Source organism: Canis lupus, chromosome 26 (assembly GCF_048164855.1).
Source record: "Canis lupus baileyi chromosome 26, mCanLup2.hap1, whole genome shotgun sequence".
Classification (NCBI taxonomy): Eukaryota; Metazoa; Chordata; class Mammalia; order Carnivora; family Canidae; genus Canis; species Canis lupus.
In genome coordinates, this window is record NC_132863.1 from 6,951,514 (window position 1) to 6,973,289 (window position 21,776).

The following is a 21,776-nucleotide window of genomic DNA, read 5'->3' on the forward strand; positions in this document are numbered from 1 at the left end:
TAGCAGAATTTAGCTCACATGGAGGGGGAGGGAGGAAAGCTAGACCAGAAGCCCTCCCTCAAAATAGAGCATAGAGATCTCTTCTTCCATTTTAGTTTATGCCAATAGAAGAAAGCAGATTTTTCCACCAAGAGCCAATTCTGCTAAATCTGCTTTATATTTGTTAGTTCACAGTGTTTAGACCTGGTCAGCCTGGCCTCTACACCCAGCTGGACCTCTATAGATCTAGGAATATGACCTCAGGGCTCCATCCATCTTACAGCTGTTGAGGCACAAGCCATCCAAAGATCTGGCTTTCCTACAAAAGAGGTTCAGTGAATTGTTCCTTAGCAAATAAGGATTTAAAAAGTGTCCCCCTACCCTAGCTTGTTTGATTAGTGGAGAGAAGCAGCCTAGGTGGTCTCTATACACAAAACTTCTACACAAGGAAACTCTGTAGAAGGAAACTTCCCAGTAGCTTGGCAGGTAGCAGAAAGCCCCACCCTAGTGTTGCTGTTTCCATTGTTTGCATCTTTCCTACCAGAATACACTCATATTCAACACAAAGGGATGGCTAAGGAGAAGTACACATCCTCCACCAAAACTGATTCCTCTTATCAACAGATTTCAGAAACACAGATTCAAAGTCTTACTAGGAGAAGGGCAAAGAGAAGTGCCGTTTGCTTTTGGACAACAGCTACTCTCCTTCACTAGCAATTTCAAACATTTTTTCTCTTAGTTCTGTCCCAGTAGCCAGGAGGGGTGAATGTAACCATCAGTCTGCTTCTTAGGGGTTCAACTGTGGAGATTTATTCTAGTAGGTAATCCACGATTTACAAAAAGCAGATGTACCTTCATCCAACATGATACTTAGATTTAAGTAGTTTGTTCATTCATAGTAGAGTTTCTTTAAAATACAAATTTGCAGAACACCACAATGTATCTGCTGTGCAAAACACATTCTAGAAGGTCTGGTAATAAAATACCAAGCTACTCAGAAGAACAGATTCATAGGTATCACCTCTGCTCTGAAGCAGAAGAGGGTGTCCCATTTAGTGCCCTTGCCATGTTAGAGTCATGTTGTTTGAGGGGCAGCGTACAAAATTAAAGTTGGCAGTCACAATTTGTTACTTCCCCAACTGAACTGTGGGTTACACAGAAAATCTACCCTCTCCCCACCTCGTAAATAGAATGTGTGCTCTGTTCTCAGTTTAGAGGAAGTTATGAAGGAAGACTATACATTTACTCAGGAGATGTGGTAACCCCGTGAATACATATACGTTCCAATGGCAAATGCCTAATAGAGACCCAAGGAACTTGAGGAGTGAAATGACAAACAGTTGTGCCACCAGGGAGAAAGGAAAGACAAAAGACAAGGAAGGGTTGATGTCACTGGTGTGACTTTGTCCGTGTGCCCATAGCATCCTATATTACAAAAGCTTTAGCAGGATGATTTCCACCCCCCCCCCCCCCAACAGGCTCCAGAATACAGCTCTTCATGAAGCAGCTCTGCTTGGCCTAGCAGGAAGGGAGTGCGTCACTGCTTTACTGAGGTATGTTCCTGATGGTTGGGGGAGACTTCTGAGGCCACAGTGGTCCCTTAGCCAACCTGTGATGATTACAGAAGGCCCTAGTTCCTGAACAGTTAACCCTGTGAATGGAGGCCACCATGCCACGGTAGGTCCCCAGCACTGAATGGTTTTAAAAGCACAATGAAAATGTTGCCCTCCCACCAACACACTTGGTGTAGGACTTTGATGCAGTGGAAGCCAATGTTGGCAACTGAATGTGTTGAAATCACAGAGCCCCTCTAAGGGTCTCAGGGCAGAGCCACCCGTGAGAGTGGGGTCATGGGGGAAGGTCTCTTGGGGACAGGTTTAGGAAGGTGGGGCCAGGAGGCTCCCAGAATGGCCTCTGTGTCATGGAGGAACCAGGCCATCAGGTTCAAGTGCCTGAGTCTTCTATTCATGCCCATTACCTTGGCAGATGCAATGCAAGCATCCAAAAGAAGAACACGAATGGCCAGACAGCGTATGACCTGGCTTTGAAAATGGGAGATGATGTCATCACCTCGCTCTTTGCTGCTAAGCTCGGCCTGGACGATTCTTAGACCCAAGGGCCTGCACAGGACCTAATTGGAAGAAACCATCCAGTTCTGGCTGTTCTTTCTTTCTTTCTTTCTGAGATGTGTATTTGCAGTTTGAGAATTAAGGCTGAGAGGAACTCATATAAGATTTTTTTTTTTTCAATATGACACTGTATGCCACCATGTATGCATTTCCCAGTATACTGTGGATAGTAAGGAACTTAATGTTTATTTGTTTTTTTAAGGGTTTGTTGCTGCTTATTTTAGAATTTTCTTTTATTTTTCAGGGGGTGCCTGGGTGGCACAGTCAGTTAAGCTGCTGACTCTTGGTTTGGGGTCAGGTTGTGATCTTAGGATCCGGAGATTGAGCCCTGTGTCAAACACTCCACACTCAGTGTAGAGTCTACTTAAAATATTCTCCCTCTCCTCTGCCTCTCTCCCTGCACTCGTGCAAGCGTGTGCACTCTCTCTCTCTCTCAAATAAATAAGTAAATCTTTAAAAATTTTTGAAAAATAAATTTATTTTTCAGTAGGCAATAATTGCACATGGCTCAAAGCTAAAAAGTATGAAATGTTATGTAGTAAAAACTCTGCCATCCTTGTCCCACAGCCACCCACATCCCCTCCTCAGAGGCACCAACGATACCAGTGTCATCTGTGTCTTTCCAGAAATAGTATAGGATTATATAAGCACATGTATATAATATATGCATCTGTACATATAGGGTATACATAAAATACAAACATAGATAACAGATATATTCTTTGCCCTCTTTAAGACAAGTACTAGCAAACCACACACTCATCCGATGTTTTGCATCTTGTTCTTTTCCTTAATGTATCTCGTAGGTGGTTCCAAATTAGTACCTAAAGATTAAGTTTATTTTAAAAATGTTGTCTCTGATGTTGAGTTCATCAATATTCCTACTGTTGTGGTTTGTTCTTTGGTTGACAAACAAGCTTTGATTTCGCCATCTGCAAGAATGTGTAATTTTGACTTCTTTTTTCAGAGTGTTATTTCAGTCCTCGGGTGATAATGTTGTGATCGTGGAGTCCCTAAATAGATGGTGTTAAAGTATGTTGATAGAATATTTATTAATTTAGAATGATGAATTCAGCACAATAAATAACAGGCTTCATTGAGTGACTGCTGTCATCACTACCTGCCCTTCCTTCCCCGAGTGGGTGACTGTCTGTGAGAGGACAGGCGCAGAGTCACTGGAAGCGAGGCCCCCATGTGGGGTTGTGTGGCACTGGCTGTCCCCTGTCATACTTGGCCATCTGTGTTGGGGGGCTGCTACAAGGTAACCAGTGTCCTGAGAAAAACGGGATGGGACCAGGTGGTTTGGTGTCAGGGGTGGTTTGTACTGCATCAGCTCAGCCAATACAGAATGACCTTCCCCAGACTCCTCTGCCTTCATGGTTTGGTTTAGGGATGGCTATAGAAGTGACTATACAAGGTTCCAGATTTCAAAGATGGAAGTGAAGCTGCAGCCATCACACTAGGGAGGTGGAGTAGAGCCCAATGCTGCTGTGGCTCACCCCCTGCAGGTTCTGGAATCGATGCTCAAGAGGGAGGAATGGAGTTCAAGACCACTTTGCCCAGAGCTCAGGGATCAGGGAAGGCCCCATGGACCCACAGGTTCCAGAAACTATCCTCTTGGAACTCTCAGGTAACTTTCAGACACTGAGTGTAGGAAGCACATCTCCACTGTCCTCGGGTTTCCACACTGCCTGGGGAAGGGTCCTGCCCTTGTACCCAAGGGCAAGGTGCACACACCTGACATCTCCTGCCAGGGCTCTTGCCTTTCACTAAAGCCCACCTTTGAGTTTCAATCACACCTCATTTATGGAGTGAACAAATGACTTAAGAGGCAAAAACATAGGTTCAAATCCAGGAACTCTCCGATGAAATCCTATGGGGTTATGTAAAGCATTATATAAGCACTGAAGAACGTGTTTTGCGGAAAAGTTAAACACATGTTCTAGGCAAGGCCCTCCTGATTTCAAAAGTCATCTTATTTCTTGTCCTTTTTGGAGCTTTATTTTTCTTCTCAGGACCCTGTATCAGGGCTTGAAACAGGAGCAGAACTACCATAGTGATAACAAGTAAGGGGTAATGAAAGGAACCAACTACATGCAGTTGTAGAAGTGAGTGATGCTGGTTGGGGGCCTGGAGCTGCTGTAGCTTGGAAGGACCATAGTGGAAAAAAAAGTGGGTGCTGAGTGGGATGAGCAAGGACAAAGTGGAACCTGTAGGCCCCATCTCCCGCCTCCCTCCGTATGGTCACGGGTGAAGCTGGTGTCCCTCATCATGGAGCTTATCCCCAGGCTGGGCTCTCCAGAAGCAGGCTGAGACAGCTGGGGATGGGCAATAGAAGAGGACCCATGTTTATGGGGGATCAGCCCTTGTGGAAGGAAGAAGGGGGTGGCACAGCGGGAGAAGTCAACCCAGATGCAGCCCGCAGGAAGCCACAGCCAGCTCCCGGGCAGGGTGCTGGAGGGGAGCACTGCCCAGCATCCCCCTGTGCTCAATCACTGGTAGACAGCTGCCCCAGGAAAGCTGGGACTCCAGGCCAGACAGCTTTCTGAGGCAGATCCTGACATTGCTAATGGCTGGATCTGTTGCCCTGTCTGCTGCCTGCATGCCCTACTCCAGGTAGTCAGCCCTGAGGGCCATGTATGTACCCTGGAGAAGCACAGCTTCCTGACCCTGGCTGCCAGAAGGAGGAGGTCTGGTGGGAGCTGCCCACATCCACCAGCACTGGGGGGCCAGGGAGGGCAGCTGACTTCAGTGACTTCAGAGCCCCCACCCTGCAGGCTCAGCTCAGGACCGGTGATTGTGCCACTGCCTGGGCCCCCCATTGAGTGACAATCAGTTGAGCATCCAGTGGTTGGTGGCTCAGGCCACAGCTACTTGTCTGCATCTAGATTCCCTGCAGACTCCTCCTGAGGCTCAGTGGCAACTCTTGGAGGAGCCATCCTCACTTTGTGGCTTTGTCTCACATTCCCACAAAGCTCCAGTGGTATGGAGTATACCACTCCCTCTGACCATCCAGGTGAATGAATTCCCACGTGTATACTGGCCAGTTGAGTACCTTATATTTTTCTTATTGATTTGGGAGAAATGAATTTTATTCTCTAGGATCAGAGTATTTTCTAGAGTCTAGAGCAGCAGTACTGAATAGAAATATGATGACGGCCACATATATAAATTTTCTAGTAGCCAAATATAGTTTCCATTGATTCCTAACTTACTATGAATCCCAATGGAATGAAAACTGTATGGTAATGATTTTCGGTATCCATTAAATTAATTTTTCCCACGAGTGAGTTACATTGATAGTGTTTGTTTTTGAATCAAGCCTTCATTGCTGGGATAAATATAACACATTCTTCCTGAATTCCACTCCCAGATTTTACTTGCTTACAATCTGCTTAGGGTTATTATGCCTTTTTATTATATGAAATGGACCTCTATTTATTTTTGATATTTGTTTTGGAACCAGAGAAATGCTAGACTCACAGTGTTAGAAACTTCTATGGTTTTTTTTCCAAGTATTTTTGGAATGCTTTATAAAACACAGGTATGAAATATTTTGTGCAGATTTGGTAGAAGGCTTTCAGTACAACTCAGGGCCTCTTGATTTTGAGGCATAAATCTTAGGCCTCTGTATCAGTCAGGGCTCAGACAGAGAAGCAGAACTAGTAGGAGATGTGTATCAAGAGACCCACTGCAAGGGACAGTATAGGTGGTTCTGAGGCTGGCTCGAGAAGCCCCACATCTCAGGGAAGGTGTTAGGCATGGCTGGCCAAAGGTGTTGCCCAACTGCAGAACTCTCTCTACTTAGGGCTTTCAACTGATTGAATCAGGCTCACCCCGACCTGCTAGGATGCTCTCCCTTCAAGTCAGCTAAGACCTTTAATCACGATACAAAATGCCATCCCAGCAGCACCTAGCTTAGTGTGTGAAGAACTGAGGACTGGAGCTTAGGCAGGTTGACACATGAAAAAGGACCATCACAGCCTCTGTTACAATGTCATTGACTATTGGTTCTTTTTCCTACCCCTGCTTGAATAAAGTTGGTAATATACACATGTACCATTTGTTTCCTTTCTGTATAAGGCTACATTTTTTTCGGCTACTTGCATGGGTTTTGGGGTCATAAAATTTTCATCATCTTTTTTGTTTTTATATCCTCTTGTTTGGCCACCATTATTTCAATATTTGTGAAAGTGGAGCTGCTCACAGTAGGAAGAGCCTCACCCCCTGCAAATACCAAAGTAGTGAGGGTTGAAGAGAACTTCGTTGTTCTTTCTGCATAGCTGAACCCATTTCTCCCCACTCTGGCCCACAGGTCTCCAAACATGTCCTCCGAGAAGGATGAAAGTGACCTAAAATTCATGTCTGCTTCACTATCAGACCCCTAACCCACCACCAGGACCCCTCCCAGGATAGGGGAGTGGGGAGGGTTACTTTAAATGAGGAGGCCTGGAAATAGACAGAGGTCTGCTCATTCACAAATCACCTTGAGTTCTAAAACTTAGCAGATTTGAATTCAATTCTTCTTATTTATTGTAATTTATATATAGTGGCAGTTTCCAGGCCCCTGATCTGGGGTCCCCACGTTTCCAGCTGGGTAGTAGTAAATGGCTCAATTTTTAGATTAATTCCTTCCAATGCATTTGGAACCTCAGAAATCCTACTTCTGACCCAAACTCTCAACACGAAATACTTTATTCTTTTCTACCCCAACCCTCTCCTCTACTTAGTCCTACATCGCTCAGTAGAAACTTCCTTTCCCCCATCAAACAGAGAAGGGAAAGAGATGATCCTTGGGAGTAGTTCCCAAACCCTCTCTGATTTTGCAACAGAGAGGGGCGTTCTCAAGTACAATTTTCTGTAAAATATCCACTATTAGGCTTGACTCACATTCTCATCCCCAGCTTTTCTTATATTTTCTTGTTCCTCCTGGAATTCCCTTTTGTACTTTCTCCAAGCATGGAAAAAGAAACTGGTGAAATCTGGTTGATTCTTTTCTCTTCTGACCAAGTTGTTGTTAGGAACAGATTGCTGTTAGAGGGACATTCACGCCTTTTCCTTTGGCAAGTATACTCTGTTCCTTGGTTGTTTTCAAATTTGGGGAAGTATTAGAGATTTTTAGAATTTGGCCTTTCACACTCTCCCTTAGGCTGCTGAGACGTTAGCCTCATGGAGTATGAGACATGTAACTTCTAGAAACGTCTGTCTCTGAGCACTCCTTGCTCTAAAATTTGAATAGTGTGAGTAGTTTTTGTGTTTTTACTTACTCGTTCATAATTTTATTGGGTGTAGAGAGGGCTTGCTCCGAACTAGTTTAATACCACCATCTTACCTCAGCAGCCCTATTCACTTAAAAGTCTAGACTCTCCACTCCCTGCTCTCACTGATATTTCCACCAGGTGCCCACAGCTCATCCCAGACCCTCCACTTCTGAGACATTGCCCTTGTAGGAAAGTTGCCATCTGCTATTTCTTTTTCCTTTTTTAAAGATTTTATTTATTTGTTTGTTTGTTTGTTTGTTTGTTTATTTATTTAAGAGAGAGAGAGAGTGCACATGAGCGGGAGGAGGGCAGAAGGAGAAAGAGAAGTAGACTCCCTGCTGAACAGGGATGTGGGACCCTGAGATCATGACCTGAGCTGAAGGCAGACACCTAACTAACTGAGCCATCCAGGTGCCCCACCATCTGCTATTTCTTTCTCTTGACCCAGAACCCAGCAAAGAAGAGTTGCTTGGTGAACATTTAAGTATATTAGGTTTTTATTGCTGCATAACTAATTACTCCAAAACTGAGTCGCTTAACAGTAATAAAACCTTACCATGGCAGTTTTTGTGGTTTAAGAATTCAGAAGCAGCTGAGCTGGCTGGTTCTGATTTGGGATCTTTCATGAAGTTTGCCCTAAAGAAGCTGGTCAGGGCCTCAGTCATCCAAAAGCTTGACTGGGCCCAGAGGATCTGCTTCCAGATGGTTTGTTCACATGCTGCTGGTTTTGTGAGGAGGACTCCGTTCTTCCTGGTGGGGGCCTCTCTATGGGCTGCCTGAGTGGCCTCACAACATGGTGGCCCCCTTCCCCTCAAGGGAGCAATCTAAGAGAGAACATGGCAGAAGGCACTTGTGTTTTATCACCTACGATTGGGATTACCCACCATCAGTTTCACTGCATTTTACTGTGGTCAGCTCCATTCAGTGTGAGGCAACCACACAAAGACCCGAATAACCAGGAGGTAAGGACCAGGAGGAGGCCATTTAGGAAGTTGGCTGCTTCTGAGAGTAAATAAATAGAATGAATTGATGAGTCAATTAGTAGATTGTCTAGAAAATAAGGATTTGCAGTGTTCCATGGTAGTTATCAGTAAGCTTCAGAAAACACTTTCCTTTTTCATAGCTGGCTACCTGGAGAAGGTTATGATGTAGATAAATATGAAAATGTTTAAAAAGTATGTATTGGGCACGTGGGTGGCTCAGTCAGTTAAGCGTCTACCTTCAGCTCAGGTCATGATCCCAAGGTTCTGGGATGGAGCTCTGCATGGGGCTTCCTGCTCAGTGAGGAGTCTGCTTCTCCCTCTCCCTCCACCCCTCCCCCTTGCTTATGCATGCTCTCTCTCTCTCAAATTAATAAATAAAATTTTTTTAAAAAAATTAAAAGTATGCATCAACAAAGTATTAATAGTTAGATATTGGGGTGCCTGGGTGGCACAGTTGGTTAAGTGTCTGACCATTGGTTGCAGCTTCGGTTGTCTCAGGGTTGTGATCTTAGGATTGTGAGATTGAGCCCTAGGGTAGGCTGTGCATCAGCATAGAGTCTGCTTGAGGTTCTCTCTCCCTTTCTCTCTGCCCCTCCCGCTTATGCTCTCTCTCTCAAATAAATAAATCTTTTTAAAAAAGAGATATCAACACTTATTAGCTATTTAAGCATTAAATAAAGCAAATGCTTTAAGCATTTATGCCACAAATATATCTGGATCTGGTTCCTCACGTTAAAGAAATGTAATTTAATTTACCTGAATCCCCTCTTCTCTTTCCACCTTTCTACAATCAGTGTTATCTTTAGGTGGTAATCAGAAAAAAAAAATCACAGATGCCCACTGAGCTCTCAGGTGCTCTCCCATCTCAGACTGCCAGCCCAGGACAATCCACTTCTCACCAAGACAAGCAACCCCAGGTTCTCCTTCCAAGTCCCACCCCATCCCCTATGTGCCCGTCTGTCCCAGGCACTCGAGTGAGCCAGGCGGAATCTGAGATTGGCCAAGACTCCATCAATGTGCACAGAGGAACGTAGCTTCACACATGGTTTCCTATTTTCCCCATCTCAGCTTCCTCTGCACCCACCCCTAGCCACCACACCTGACTTTGGGAAAGCTGCTCGTGATGATTAATTTCATGGGTCAACCCAGCTGGATTGTAGAGTGCCCAGATAGCTGGTTAAATATTACCTCTGGGTCTGTCTGTGAGGGTGTTTCTGGATGAGACTAACATTTGAGTTGGTGCACTGAGTGAAGCAGATGGTCCTCCCGAATGTGGTGGGCATCACCCAATCTGTTGAAGGCCAGATAGAACAAAAAGATGGAGGAAGGGAGAATTCACTGTCTGCCTGACTATGGAGCTGGGACATTAGTTTTCTCCTTCCCTTGGACTGGGACTTACAGCATTGGTGCTCCTGGTTCTTAGGCCTTTGGACTCAAACTAGAACTATGTCACTGGCTTTCCTGGACCTGCAGCTTGCGGATGGCATGTCATGAGGATTGTCAGCCTTCTTAATGGCTTGAGCCTATTTCTTACAATAAACCTCTCTCCCTTCCACCCTCTACTATTGGCTCTGTCTCTCTGGAGAGCCCTAACACACTGCTTGAATTTATTGTATGATTTTCCTTTGATATTTCAGGATTATGTTCCTTCTTTTCCTTCAAACTGACCGGGTGTGGAAGGCAGAGTTCTCAGGGTAACTGCCAGTGAGTCACATTCTTATGTAGCCCCTTACAGGACAGCCTGTAAATATTAAGGGATGCCAGTCCTATGATTAGATTATGTCATGTGGCAAAAGTGGGAAGACTGTGATGTAATTAAGGTCCATAATCAGTTAACTTTAGGTTCCTCAAAAGGGAGATCATCCTGGGTGGGCCTGGCCTAATCAGGGGGACCCTTTAAAAGAGCACATAGAGGTCAGAGATTTGAAACAGCAGAGATTCTCTTCTGTTGGTCTTGAAGCAGCAAACTACCATGTTGTGAGAGGATTGGTGTGCAGCCTCTAGAAGTTGAAGCTTCAGTTGTACCACTGCCAGGACCTGAATTCTGCCAACAATCAGTGAGCTTGGAAAAGAATCCTGAACCACAAATGAGATGACAGCCCCAAGTGACATCTTGACTTCAGCCTGATGAGACCCTGAGCAGAGGTCTCCGCTAAGCTGTGCCCAGCTCCTGACCCATGGAAACTCTGAGATAGTAAATGTGGGTTGTTGTAAGCAGTGACTGTTATTGTAGTAGGTTATGCAGCAGTAACCATGCTCTTCCAAAGGTCTGTGCAATGTTTTCTGTAATGAACTTCATTCTGGGCCAAAAAGATAAATCATGATTCTGAATGGGGAACCCCTAAGTCACAAGGACATGGTTTCACCTTGCTGACACTGCGGAAAGCTTTCCTGCTGAAGGAGGCAGTGTGTTGAGCTCATTCTGAAGACCTAAAGTCCTCACGTGGAGAGCAGATTCTGCCAGGAGGCAGCAGTTCTTACTGCTGCTCTCAAGTGTCATGGTGGGGAGGTGGCTGCAGGTGGCATGTATCCACTTGGCCCCCCTCCTGCCTTCTGGTCTGGAGATCCTGAATTCCTTCTGCTTCCCACCAGGTAACAATTCCTGTTGCAAGTACCCTCAATCAGTGATGGTGTTCACTCCCTGTGGGTGAGACCAGCGGCTTGCATCCAGGCTTCAGGCCACACAGAAATCCCCACCTGCTTTGGATCCAGCGGGGACCACTTGCACTGCTCAGGTTATTTCTCAGGCTAGAAGTCCTGCAATGGTCAGGATTGTGTCATTCGAGAGTCACTGTGTTCTACAGCTTACTCGTCTACGCACGGATCATCACTACACACTTTCCCCTTGGAATGAGTTAGTGTACAAGTCAGTGAATTTCTCAATTTCACTCTTTACATCTTGTTCTCTTTTCTAGCCTTTAACTTGGGTGTAGTGGGCTTTCAGAAACTTTTGTGTGACTCTCTATCGCTGTCCCCCAGAGGTCACTCCACCCCCAACACTAGGATGCCGGGCTCCGGGGTCCTGACCCGGCACATTGCATGGGTCCCCATCCACTCCTTTGGGGCCTCTCAGATCCTCCTTCCTCCGGTTCTGCCTTGTGTCCTGCCTTTCTCCATGTAGCCCACAGTTGTCCTTGTGAGAAATCCAAATGCACTCCTCCAGTTGGCAGGTGACTCCTGGATTAGCGGTTGCAGCCATCACTCCAGCCTCTCCTTGCTGCTCCTGAGACTATATACCTGAGCCTGAAAACATTACCTGGGCATGCTTTCTCAGCTCTGGGCCTGCGTACCTGTGGCTGCCGCTCCTGCTCCTCCACTGCCTGCCACAGCTGCCTCTGGTTCTCCTCTGGCAAAAGTGACCAGGCCGTTAAACTTGCCTGGCCGTGTGCCCATCTCCCTGGGACACTGAACATGCGTGGGTGCTGCATCGTGTGCCTAATTCTAGTTTCTGGCACGTGGTGGGTCCTCAAAAATAGTTGTCGATGTAATACATTGCTTGGCTTTTTTGGTATGGGCAAAAAGTTTTCTAACCAAACTATAGTTTGGCTTTGTGGCAGGAGTGTCTTGGCTGTAAGTTTGAAAAACACATTTCTTCTTTTTTTTTTTTTTTTTTTTAATTTTTTTTTTAAATTTATTTATGATAGGCACACAGTGAGAGAGAGAGAGGCAGAGACACAGGCAGAGGGAGAAGCAGGCTCCATGCACCGGGAGCCCGACGTGGGATTCGATCCCGGGTCTCCAGGATCGCGCCCTGGGTCAAAGGCAGGCGCCAAACCGCTGCGCCACCCAGGGATCCCTGAAAAACACATTTCTTCTTCTTCTTATTATTTTTTTTAATCTGGTAGTTTTGCTATAAGTTTGTAGATAAAAGTATGTGTATCAGCAGACTATGAAATATTTGGGTATTGACTCTTTTATAGCTTAAAAATGTCTTTTTTTTTAGCTTAAAATTTTTGAAATAACTATTTTAAATTCCAAACAATGTCTTGGTTTTGTGGGTTTATGTGTTGTTCTAAGACAGGAATGTAGTATATTTTGCCTCTTGGCCACATTTATAGTTATGGTAGATATTTAAGCCTTATCAAATGTTGATAGTCTAAGCAATTTACTATTTCTCTTATCAAAATAATTGTGTAAACCATTACACAATTGTGCTTGTTGTAAAAAATTAAAACAACACAGAAAACTTAAATAAAGAAGAATTGCTGAAATATCACCATCCAGAGATAGGGGTTTTTTTTTTTTTAAAGATGCATTTATTTATTTGAGGGAGAGTGCCCTGAGTTGGAGGTGGGATGGGAAGAGGGGTAGAGGGAGAGAGAGATTCTTAAGCAGACTCCCTGCTGAGGACAGAGCCAGCTGTCAGGGCTCAATCCTAGGACCCTGAGACCATGACCTGAGACAAAATCAAGAGTCCAATGCTTAACCGACTGAGCCACTGACTCAGCCACCCAGGCACCCCCAGAGATAGTTTTCTAAACGTCTCTCTACACAGACTATTTTACACAAATATTTTTGTTCAATAATATATTGAAACCTATCTCCTTATAAAAATGATATTCTGGTTTTACTCAACATACCAAAAAATACTTTGTGAAATGCCTTTTGTTAAAGGAGGAATCTTATTTCACCTGCTTCTTCTGCTTTCTTAAATTCCTTAAAATCAAGATGCAACTTTACGGGGAAATTGAACTCATCCAATCAAAATGTATTCGGTGAACAATTAGTATGTGCCTGCCCTTTGGGGACAGAAAGTGGGAAGTGGGACTCCCATTCAGTTGGATTTGCCATGACATGTGGCGAGACAGCGAATGTTGCACACAGAGAGTCTAAGGCATGCATGTGCCAGTCCATGTTTGTCCTCTGCCCAGTGGATCTGAGGCTCTCCTGGAGAAGGAAGCCCAAAATAAACTCACAGCCAGGTTCAGGCACCCTTTTTTCCCTTCAGACTTCTGGTATCACCCGTGGCTTTGACCATGTCTCTCCTCCCTCAAATCCCCACATCTTCTCTAATAAGTCTTTGTCAAGGGTACCACAAGATGGAAAGCCTCTCTCTGAGGCCTAACGTGAGCTGAAATTTCTTACTCAAGCCCCTTTCCAAGCTTCTTACATGTCATTCTCCAAAGTTCTGCAGTAAGAAAGCACAAAGACTTCACATTTAGCTGCAGAGTGCAGTAGGCATGGTGGCTTTTGGATTAAGGCACACTTGTGCTGTTTAGATGACTGGTTGGAAAGCAGCATGTCCAACCCCACATCCCCAGGTTTCTCCACTCCCTACAGAGTGGAGCAAACAGCACCATGGAATTGTATGGTTTTGTTAGTGCTTTGTTTCACCTTACCCTCCCCAGGTGGCAACCGCATTGTGCAAGCAAGCCTGTGACCTCAGCAGGGAGGAAGCTTAGAGGCATGGCACAGGGCGCTGCCACAGAAGCACAATTCCAGACGTGCCGCCTGACTTCACCCCCTTGGGTCAAGTGTATGTACTGAATCTTAATCAGTGGGATGCACTTATTTTGAGGAAACCCGTAAAACTACATTTTCAGGGTTTTTTTTTTTTTTTTTTTTGGCAGTTAAGTTAAACCAAACTATTTAGAGCCCTTGGTAAATTCTGGAGAGAAATCACCTTACAGTAAGGCTCACCTTGTGTCCCTGGGGTTGAGACAAAATAGGGACAGGACTCAGGGCCCCTCCCCGAACCTCAAAGCCATGTGACTATACCGTAAAGTGAACACTCCCTAAGAGAAAATTCATGAATCTGTGTTTCTTGAGCAATATATCTTACAGAAATGCACAAAACAAGAGGTCAACTTAAAGGAGAGAGGCCCTGCAAAAAACAAGTGAGATGTGGATCAAACCAGTCTGCGCCAGGGTAGACCTCCCATGCAGGTGACCACTAGGAGTACCCTCAAGTTACATTTCCTTTATTTAAATTCTAAAAGTCATGCCCAGCGGTGGAGATTTAACATGCTAATGAGACAGGCAATGTTCGGAAAGCATAATCTCTAAGTACACAAGAGCCAAGAAAACCCCACCTCTACATTCTTAAACCTCACACTTTTCCCATCTAAGTTTCTTTAAGAAACTCTCCATGCCCTCCACAGTCTTCCCTCTATGCTGTCTCCCTGTAGCCGGAGCATAAACTCCAATAAAGCCTAGCCTAAAACTCCTGTTTCCTTCCTTCCTTCCTTCCTCCCTTCCTTCTTCTCTTCCTTCCTCCCTCCCTTCCTCCCTCCCTTCTTCCCTTTCTTTCCTTCCTTCCTTCCTTCCTTCCTTCCTTCCTTCCTTCCTTCCTTCCTTCCTTCCTTCCTTCCTCTCTCCCTCCCTTCCTCCCTCCCTCCCTCCCTCCCTTCCTTTTTTAATTTTTAAGTAGGCTTCATGCCCAACACCAGGCTCAAACTCACAACCTTGAGATCAAGAGTCCCGGGCTCCACTGAGCCCCGCAGGCACCCCTTTTTTTTTAAGGTTTTATTTGAAGTAGTCTCTCTGCCCAGGATGGGACCAGAACTCACAACGCACAGATCAAGAGCTGCTTGTCTTCCAACCTAGCCAGCCAGGCATTCCCTCTTCTCAATTTCTATCCCTTGGAGAGCTGAGGGCCTGTTCAGTAACAGTAGGCTCTGGCTCTGAGGCCTTGCCCTGTTGCTTACCCCCTGTCTCAGCTGGGAGCACCCGAGGGCCCCTAGGGGCCTCCCTGGCCGTTGACCCCAGCTCCCCTTACCCTCATGCACATCCAGTCACCAAGCCTTGCAGATTGGTTCTCCTATACTGTTCTTGGCTTCCTTCCCTCCTCTTCCTACAACCACTGGCTTAGCCAAGGTCATCTCTTGCAGGTTTGATGAGACTGCCCTCCTCCAGATTATGCTCCTCAACGCTCTTCCATCAGAGCTGCCAGAGTGGCCTTCGCGAAGGTGACCCCGACAGTGACTGCTTAGAGTGAGTCATTTGTTTATTCCCACTTGTCAGGGGGACGGGCTCCACTCTCGGGCTCCACTCTGGTCTTCCCTGTGTGCCAGGCTCAGCCAGCGGCGACTCACGCTCAGGCCAAAGGACAGGTGCACAGCTTCCTGCACATACCAGGTGGCACCTGTACAGGATGTGGGCGTGCCCAACCCTGATCAAACAGAGCCAGGGACAAGCTAGGGAGAAGAAAAGAAGACAGATACACGAGAAATGAAAGTCTTCATTCCTTAACTGTCTTAGAACTTAGTTCCCTGGTGTCCTTGGAGTCACTGGCTTCTCCAAGCCCTGGAGGGGAAGTCTGAGTCTGGGCCAATATAGACACAGTGGAACAGACAAGCCACCAAGTGTCACCTAAGTGGGTTTTGGCGGCTGGAAGAGGGAGACCTTTATGTGTCAGATTTACTAGAAATGGAGAAAGGAAAACACTAGCAACATTATTAATGTTCCAAAAATATTTATGCTAAGCCTCGGATCTGTATATGTCCGAGGAATGACTCTTGGAATTCCTGGCTTCCTTAGTGATCGGCACAATTTTAATATGGTAATAGTTACGTTCTGCATTTCTGTGCTTCTCCTTATTCACATGTTCATTCACTTTCCAGAATAATACATGTTTATAGCATACACGTGCAATACAATGTGCCATATTTAAGTTTTTTGAAATCATTTTCTTGAGGACTTAGGGGTGCTACACGATAAATAACTAATGGAGAACAGGAAATCCTGACAGTGTGCTACTATAATAGGAATAAAAAGCTGCCCTGATCAAGTGAGATCAATACTTTGATAAGCTTTTTCTCCAAAAACTGTTCAACTGGGCAGCCCCAGTGGTGCAGCAGTTTGGCACCGCCTGCAGCCCAGGGCATGATCCTGGAGACCCGGGATCGAGTCCCATATCTGGCTTCCTACATGGAGCCTGCTTCTCCCTCTGCCTGTGTCTCTACCTCTCTCTCTCTCTGTGTTGCACATGAATAAATAAGTAAATAATTAAAAACAAACAAACAAACGAACAAAAAAACCCAAAAACTGTTCAACTGAGTTGCCAAAAATGACATGAGGATATTCGGTAGAAAACATTAAGGACTTCGGCAAACTGAGACCCTTCGAGCTATCTGTAACCTACACTATTTTAACTTAAATGGTGTTCACTATGGTTGGTTCCAGGTGACCCATGAGTCAGCTGTGTTCACAGTGTTCCAGAAGCTTTGTTCTATGTGATGATATATTTAGAAGTCACCGCATTCTGAGTTCCACGCAGTGAGGACACTGGGGGCCCAGACACTCCAGTCTGAAAGTGGCTTCTCCTGTGGCTGGTGGGACCCAGTAACCAAGAAGCAGCCAGGGTCCCAGTTTCAGGAGTCCTGGCTGTTTTTTTTTTTAATTGTTTATGGTAGTCACACACACACACACAGAGAGAGAGAGAGAGGAGAGAGGCAGAGACATAGGCAGAGGGAGAAGCAGGCTCCATGCACCAGGAGCCCGACATGGGATTCGATCCCTGGTCTCCAGGATCGCGCCCTGGGCCAAAGGCAGGCGCTAAACCGCTGTGCCACCCAGGGATCCCTGGGGGCCTTGAAGGTAAATGACATTAGAAGGTTTCCTTTACGCAGGACAAAGACACAGGTAAAATGTCCTTTCTCTGCTCATTGCTCCCCTTCTCTTTGATCCTGAAACATGGACAAAGGAGCAGAGATGTTTCCAGGCTTTAACTGTACAAAGAAATGCAAGGTATTTGGCCTTTCCTGGGAGGAACCAGCCTCTGCACACTGCTGGGTGTTTGTCCCAGCAAAGGAGGGGGGCTTAGGAGAACAGTGTGGGGACCAGGGGCCAGTTCTGAGGGGAGAAAGTAGAGGCCTTCCTCTGGCTTCTTCCCCTCTGCCATTGAAGACCTTTTGCTCATCAGCTGGGACCTGGGAATGTGCACGTGGTCGGAATCCATGGGGGGAGTGGGGCTGGCCTGGGACTGCTGTCACCCGCCCCTTGGTCGGTCAGGCAGAGCTTTCTGGTGCTTTCTGTCCGGGAGAGCTCTTAAATACATCGAGCGTTCAGCGACATAGGAAGCCTAAAATCGTATACATTTCTTAAAACATCCTTTATTGGGGGGAAGGGGACAGCTTTTTATTAGGATGCAAATCTGGTCTAATGTTTCAGATGGGCCTAGATGTCTTCATGGAACTTGCTCAGTATTAGACTCTGCTTCACTGCCCCCTCCCCTAAGCTTCCCCTGCCCTCTTCCTGGCCCTCTGTTCGGCCCTTTGTCTCCATCTCCCCTTCTCCACCTCTCCTCCTCTCTGCCTTCACCTCTTCCCCTCTTCTTTCCCTCCCTCCTCTCCCCACCTCCTCCATTTCTAACAGTTATCCCTTCCCCACCCTTTTATTTTATTTATTTTATTTCCCCCCCACCCTTTTAGATGCAGTATTTGGTATTTACCTTAATAATCAATGGACTAATATTCTTAACGTGTCCATTTTTCTTCCTCACTGAGGGCTCATACTGATGTTCCATGGAGGGACCCCTTATTTATTTAGGAAATACCAATTTGAACTGGTACACTCACCTCCTGTGGATATAAACCCACCAGTTTTTACAGAAAATACATGTAAATTACACTATTTGTTACCTCTGTTTCATTATTCACACAATACAGGAATCCAGTTACTGAAAATGTAAATGACGTACAGACATTCCATCCTCGGAACTCATAATTGTCCATCTTTCCCCCCAAGGGAACAACTGGAAAGTTTTTTATTCTCTTAAACCACCTGGACGTAATCACGTATATGTCTGCCTGTCTGCCTGAGGTGGTGCTGTGCTCACTTACATGTGTCACATGTAATGCGGTTGATTTTCTACAGTGGCTGGTGGCCCTTTCTGGGTGGTCGGTGTCAGGTTTAATCCGGTTGGTAGTGAAATGAAATAGGCCAGGCGAAAGTGGTCGGGCAGGCTTTTTTTTTTTTAATAATAAATTTATTTTTTATTGGTGTTCAATTTGCCAACATACAGAATAACACCCAGGGCTCATCTCGTCAAGTGCCCCCCCCAGTGCCCGCCACCCAGTCACCCCCACCCCCCGCCCTAATGGACGTGCTCTCCGGGAGGTTCACAAGGGCGTGAAGCCGAGGAAGTCGCACCCAAAGGGAGTCCCTGTGGGCTAAGGGGCAGGGGCGAGGGGTGCGTCTGGGCGGGGCGAGGCACGGGGCCTATTCCTGGGGCCGCGTCCTCGGCGGTCTGCGGGGGGACAGATGCTGGGTCCGCCGCCACCTGGCGGGGCCTCCCGACAGTCGCAGTCACCTGTGGCCGACCGACCGGCAGGATGCGGGGCCTGCGGGCGGCTCTTCCCCAGGCTTTGCTCCAAGGAGCATGAATAGGGAGCAGGCAGGTAGGTTATCACTTCTTGGATCTAGACCCTTGAGTAGGTAAAGGAATTTAATTTATCCCAGGGCAAAGCTGACTTCCTTACTATTATCCTACCCGTGTGCTTTGAGGTGGCCTGAGTACCCTGCTCATCTCTGTGCTTCTGAAATTCTCACATCCATACTAGACTTTTAAACAAGTATTAATTCTATCTCTTGTTATAGATCTGTTCAGATTTTATACTTCTTGAGTAAATTTTAGTAGGCTGTCTTATTCTAGAATTTGTCCGTGTCATCTGGGTTCTCTAATTCGTTGAACAGCATAGGATTGTTCATAGTATCTCCTTATGCTTTTTTTCTTTTTTAAAAAGGATTTATTATTTATATGAGAGAGCGAATGAGCAGGAGTGGAGGAAGGGGCAGAGGGCAGGGGAGATCTCGGCAGGAGCTTGACCAACTGATCCACCCAGGCACTCCATATACTCTTTTTTTTGTTGTTGTTTCTGAGCTCATTAATGATGTCCCTGCTTTGATATTGTTTCGAACTTTCCTCTTTTTTTCTGTTTCGCTAAAGGTTTGTCAATGCTGTCCATCTTTTCAAAGCACCTGCTTCAGGCTTTATTGAGTCCCTGCGTCATTTATCTCCATTCTAATCCTATCATTTCCTTCCTCTGCTACCTTTGGGTTTCCTTTGCTCTTCTCTCTAGGTTCTGAAGGTAGAAACTTGTTGTTGAGATCTTTTTAAATGTAGACATTTCTAACTATGAATTTCACCTTGAGCACTGGCTTCACAGGCATCCCATACATTTTGGTGTACTGTGTTTTCATTTCATCTCAAACTCATTTCTAATTTCCTTTGCAATATCTTCTTTGACCCGTTAGTTATCAAGCAGAATGCTGTTTAATTTCCACAAATCTGTGAATTTTCCAGTCTTCCTCTGTTACTGATTTCTAGTTGTAGTCCATTGTGGCCGGAGAATGTTCCTTGTTTGATTTCAATCCTTTGGACTCTCTCTAGACTTGTCCTAACCTAATATGTGTTCTGGCTGGAGAGTGTCCCAGGTGCACTTACGAAGAGTGCAGGCTCTGCTTTGCTGTGTGCTGTGCTCTAGACAGCTGTCCAGGCTGTTCAGTCTGGCTGGATTACAGTGTTCAGTGTCCATTTTCCTTGCTGATCTGTAATTGTTTTATCCCTTACTGAGGGTGGAATACTTAAGTCTCAGTAATTATTGTTGAATTACTGATTTCTCCCTTCAATCCTGTCGGTTTTGCCTTGTGGATTTTGCGGTCTATTGTTAGGTGCATGTTATGCTTACAGAAAGACCTGTTTGAGGCAAATGAGTCAACCCTTTTAACTTCATTTTCTGTAAAAACGCTTTATTGAAAATACCAACGATATAAATCAGAAACGCAGGAATATTGATCAGAAACAAACCCTTAGCAGTGCCAGTCCCGACTTGAGTTATTCTGCATCACTGGTCAGTAAGACTCTCTACTTAAGAATTATATTCATGGTGGTTGGTTGTCACAATAACCCAAAGATGCCTTCTTACTGCCATATTAATGGTGTTCTGGAATGGCCTTCCATGAGGTTCCTTGCACATGGGAGCACAAACACCCCAAAATGAAGGCTTCTTCCGGAGAGGGTGGTGGAAGTTTTTCCAGTTATGATGGAGCAACAGTCATTCCTCCAACTTGTAACAGGTGTTGCATCCATCAAACGTGCTGTCCCCCTCCCTGAGACGGTCCAGTCCTGTCCTTCTAGGGTAAATGGCCAGAGGTGTTACTCAGTTACCTCTGACTGTAAAATTTAGCTCTAGAATTTCTATTAGGCTTTGCCTCATAATTTCTATATCTCTACTGATAGTCTGTATGTGGTGACACATCATTTTCCTGGTTTCCTTTAGCTCTTTGAGCCTATCTTCAGGCAGATGATTTACAGTCTTGGTCTATTAAGTCCAATATCTAAGCTTCCTCAGAGATATAGTTATCATTACTTTCTTATTTCCCTGTGAATGGTTCAAAATTTATGGGTTTTTTTTCTTCATAATTTTTGGTTGAAAACTAGAAATTTTGAATAATAGGATGTGGCAGTTCTAAAAATGAGGTTCTTCCCCATCCCAGGGTTTGTTGTTGATGCTCGTTATGGATTGTTGTTTGTGCAGTTACTTTTTGAAGCCACTTTTGTAAAGACTGCATTCTTTGTCATGTATAGCCATTGAAATCTCTGTTCTGTTAGCTTAGTGATCAGCTAATGATTTGACAGAGATTTCCTTAAACCCTTAGAGCATACTCTCCCAGTTTTGCAGGTTGGCTGTGTGACACCTCTTTAATGCTTACCTAGGCTGTTTAAAACTCTGCCTCAGCCTTTACTTCCTCTTCCTGTGGTGCCAGAAAGTAAGCCAGAGGTGACAAATTAGGGTCTTTTCTGAGCATATGTCCAGGCCTGTGCATGCACTTGGCCTTCTAGATTTCCTGGTATATGTGTACCACTCATTCCCCCAAGTATCTCTTTACTCAACCTTTTCCTTCTCAGATTTTTCTGGCTGTCCATTGCTCTCCCTATCTGAGGCTATCTTTAAATGCTTTCAATATATGCCATCTGAGAAGCTGCTTCTGTCTGGGGAAAGCCTGGGCCAGATGCAGCAAAGGCAAGCCCTTGAGCCAATCCTCCAGGAAGTCACCAGACACCTCAAAACCCACAGCCATGATTCCTTGTGAAAAAGGTCCATATTGCTCCCTCCAGTAACAATCTGCACCCAAAATGTGGGCTACTGTCTTCTTGGCTGCTGTTGAGCTGGGGGTGGGAGATATTCAGCAGGTAAGATATAATGCCACAGCACTCTCAGGAAAATTCTCTTTATCATTCCCCTGGTTGTTGTAAGGTCTTTTTTGTTTGTTGTTTTTAAAACGGATTCCAGAGTTCTGAAAAAGTTGATTCTGAGAGTTTTTGCCAACTTATTCTTTGCTTTTGTGGAGGAGCAGAATTTTGGGGTCCCCGTTTGCCATTTTTGGTGACACCACTCTGGTATGGCTAAGTTTATCCTGTTTACAGCAATTCAAAGTGTATCATTTCCTTACAAATCAAAACCACAGATACCATCTCACAC

General features: G+C 45.4%; 1 protein-coding gene and 1 non-coding gene across 39 annotated transcripts in view; both read left to right on the top strand.

The window, feature by feature from the left end:
* The window catches only part of DZANK1 (double zinc ribbon and ankyrin repeat domains 1), a 110,796-nt gene that overhangs the window by 62,414 nt on the left and 26,606 nt on the right, over positions 1-21,776 (top strand). For 5 of the 38 annotated variants that reach the window (XM_072799894.1, XM_072799890.1, XM_072799893.1 and 2 more), the window contains exons 22-25: positions 1,458-1,532; positions 13,701-13,828; positions 15,183-15,285; positions 15,366-15,894. In XM_072799894.1, coding sequence (XP_072655995.1) covers positions 1,458-1,532; positions 13,701-13,828; positions 15,183-15,285; positions 15,366-15,492 — 433 coding nt within the window. In that variant the 3' untranslated portion in view covers positions 15,493-15,894. Of the gene's footprint in view, positions 1-1,457; positions 1,657-1,965; positions 3,210-9,989; positions 10,066-13,700; positions 13,829-15,182; positions 15,286-15,365; positions 16,007-21,776 lie in introns of those variants that run through there. The other 33 variants (XM_072799908.1, XM_072799911.1, XM_072799917.1 and 30 more) reach the window with 23 other exon arrangements.
* LOC140618910 (small nucleolar RNA SNORA5) lies at positions 5,648-5,762 on the top strand. Its single transcript, XR_012018905.1, has one exon. It is a non-coding gene; the product is annotated as a small nucleolar RNA SNORA5 (small nucleolar RNA).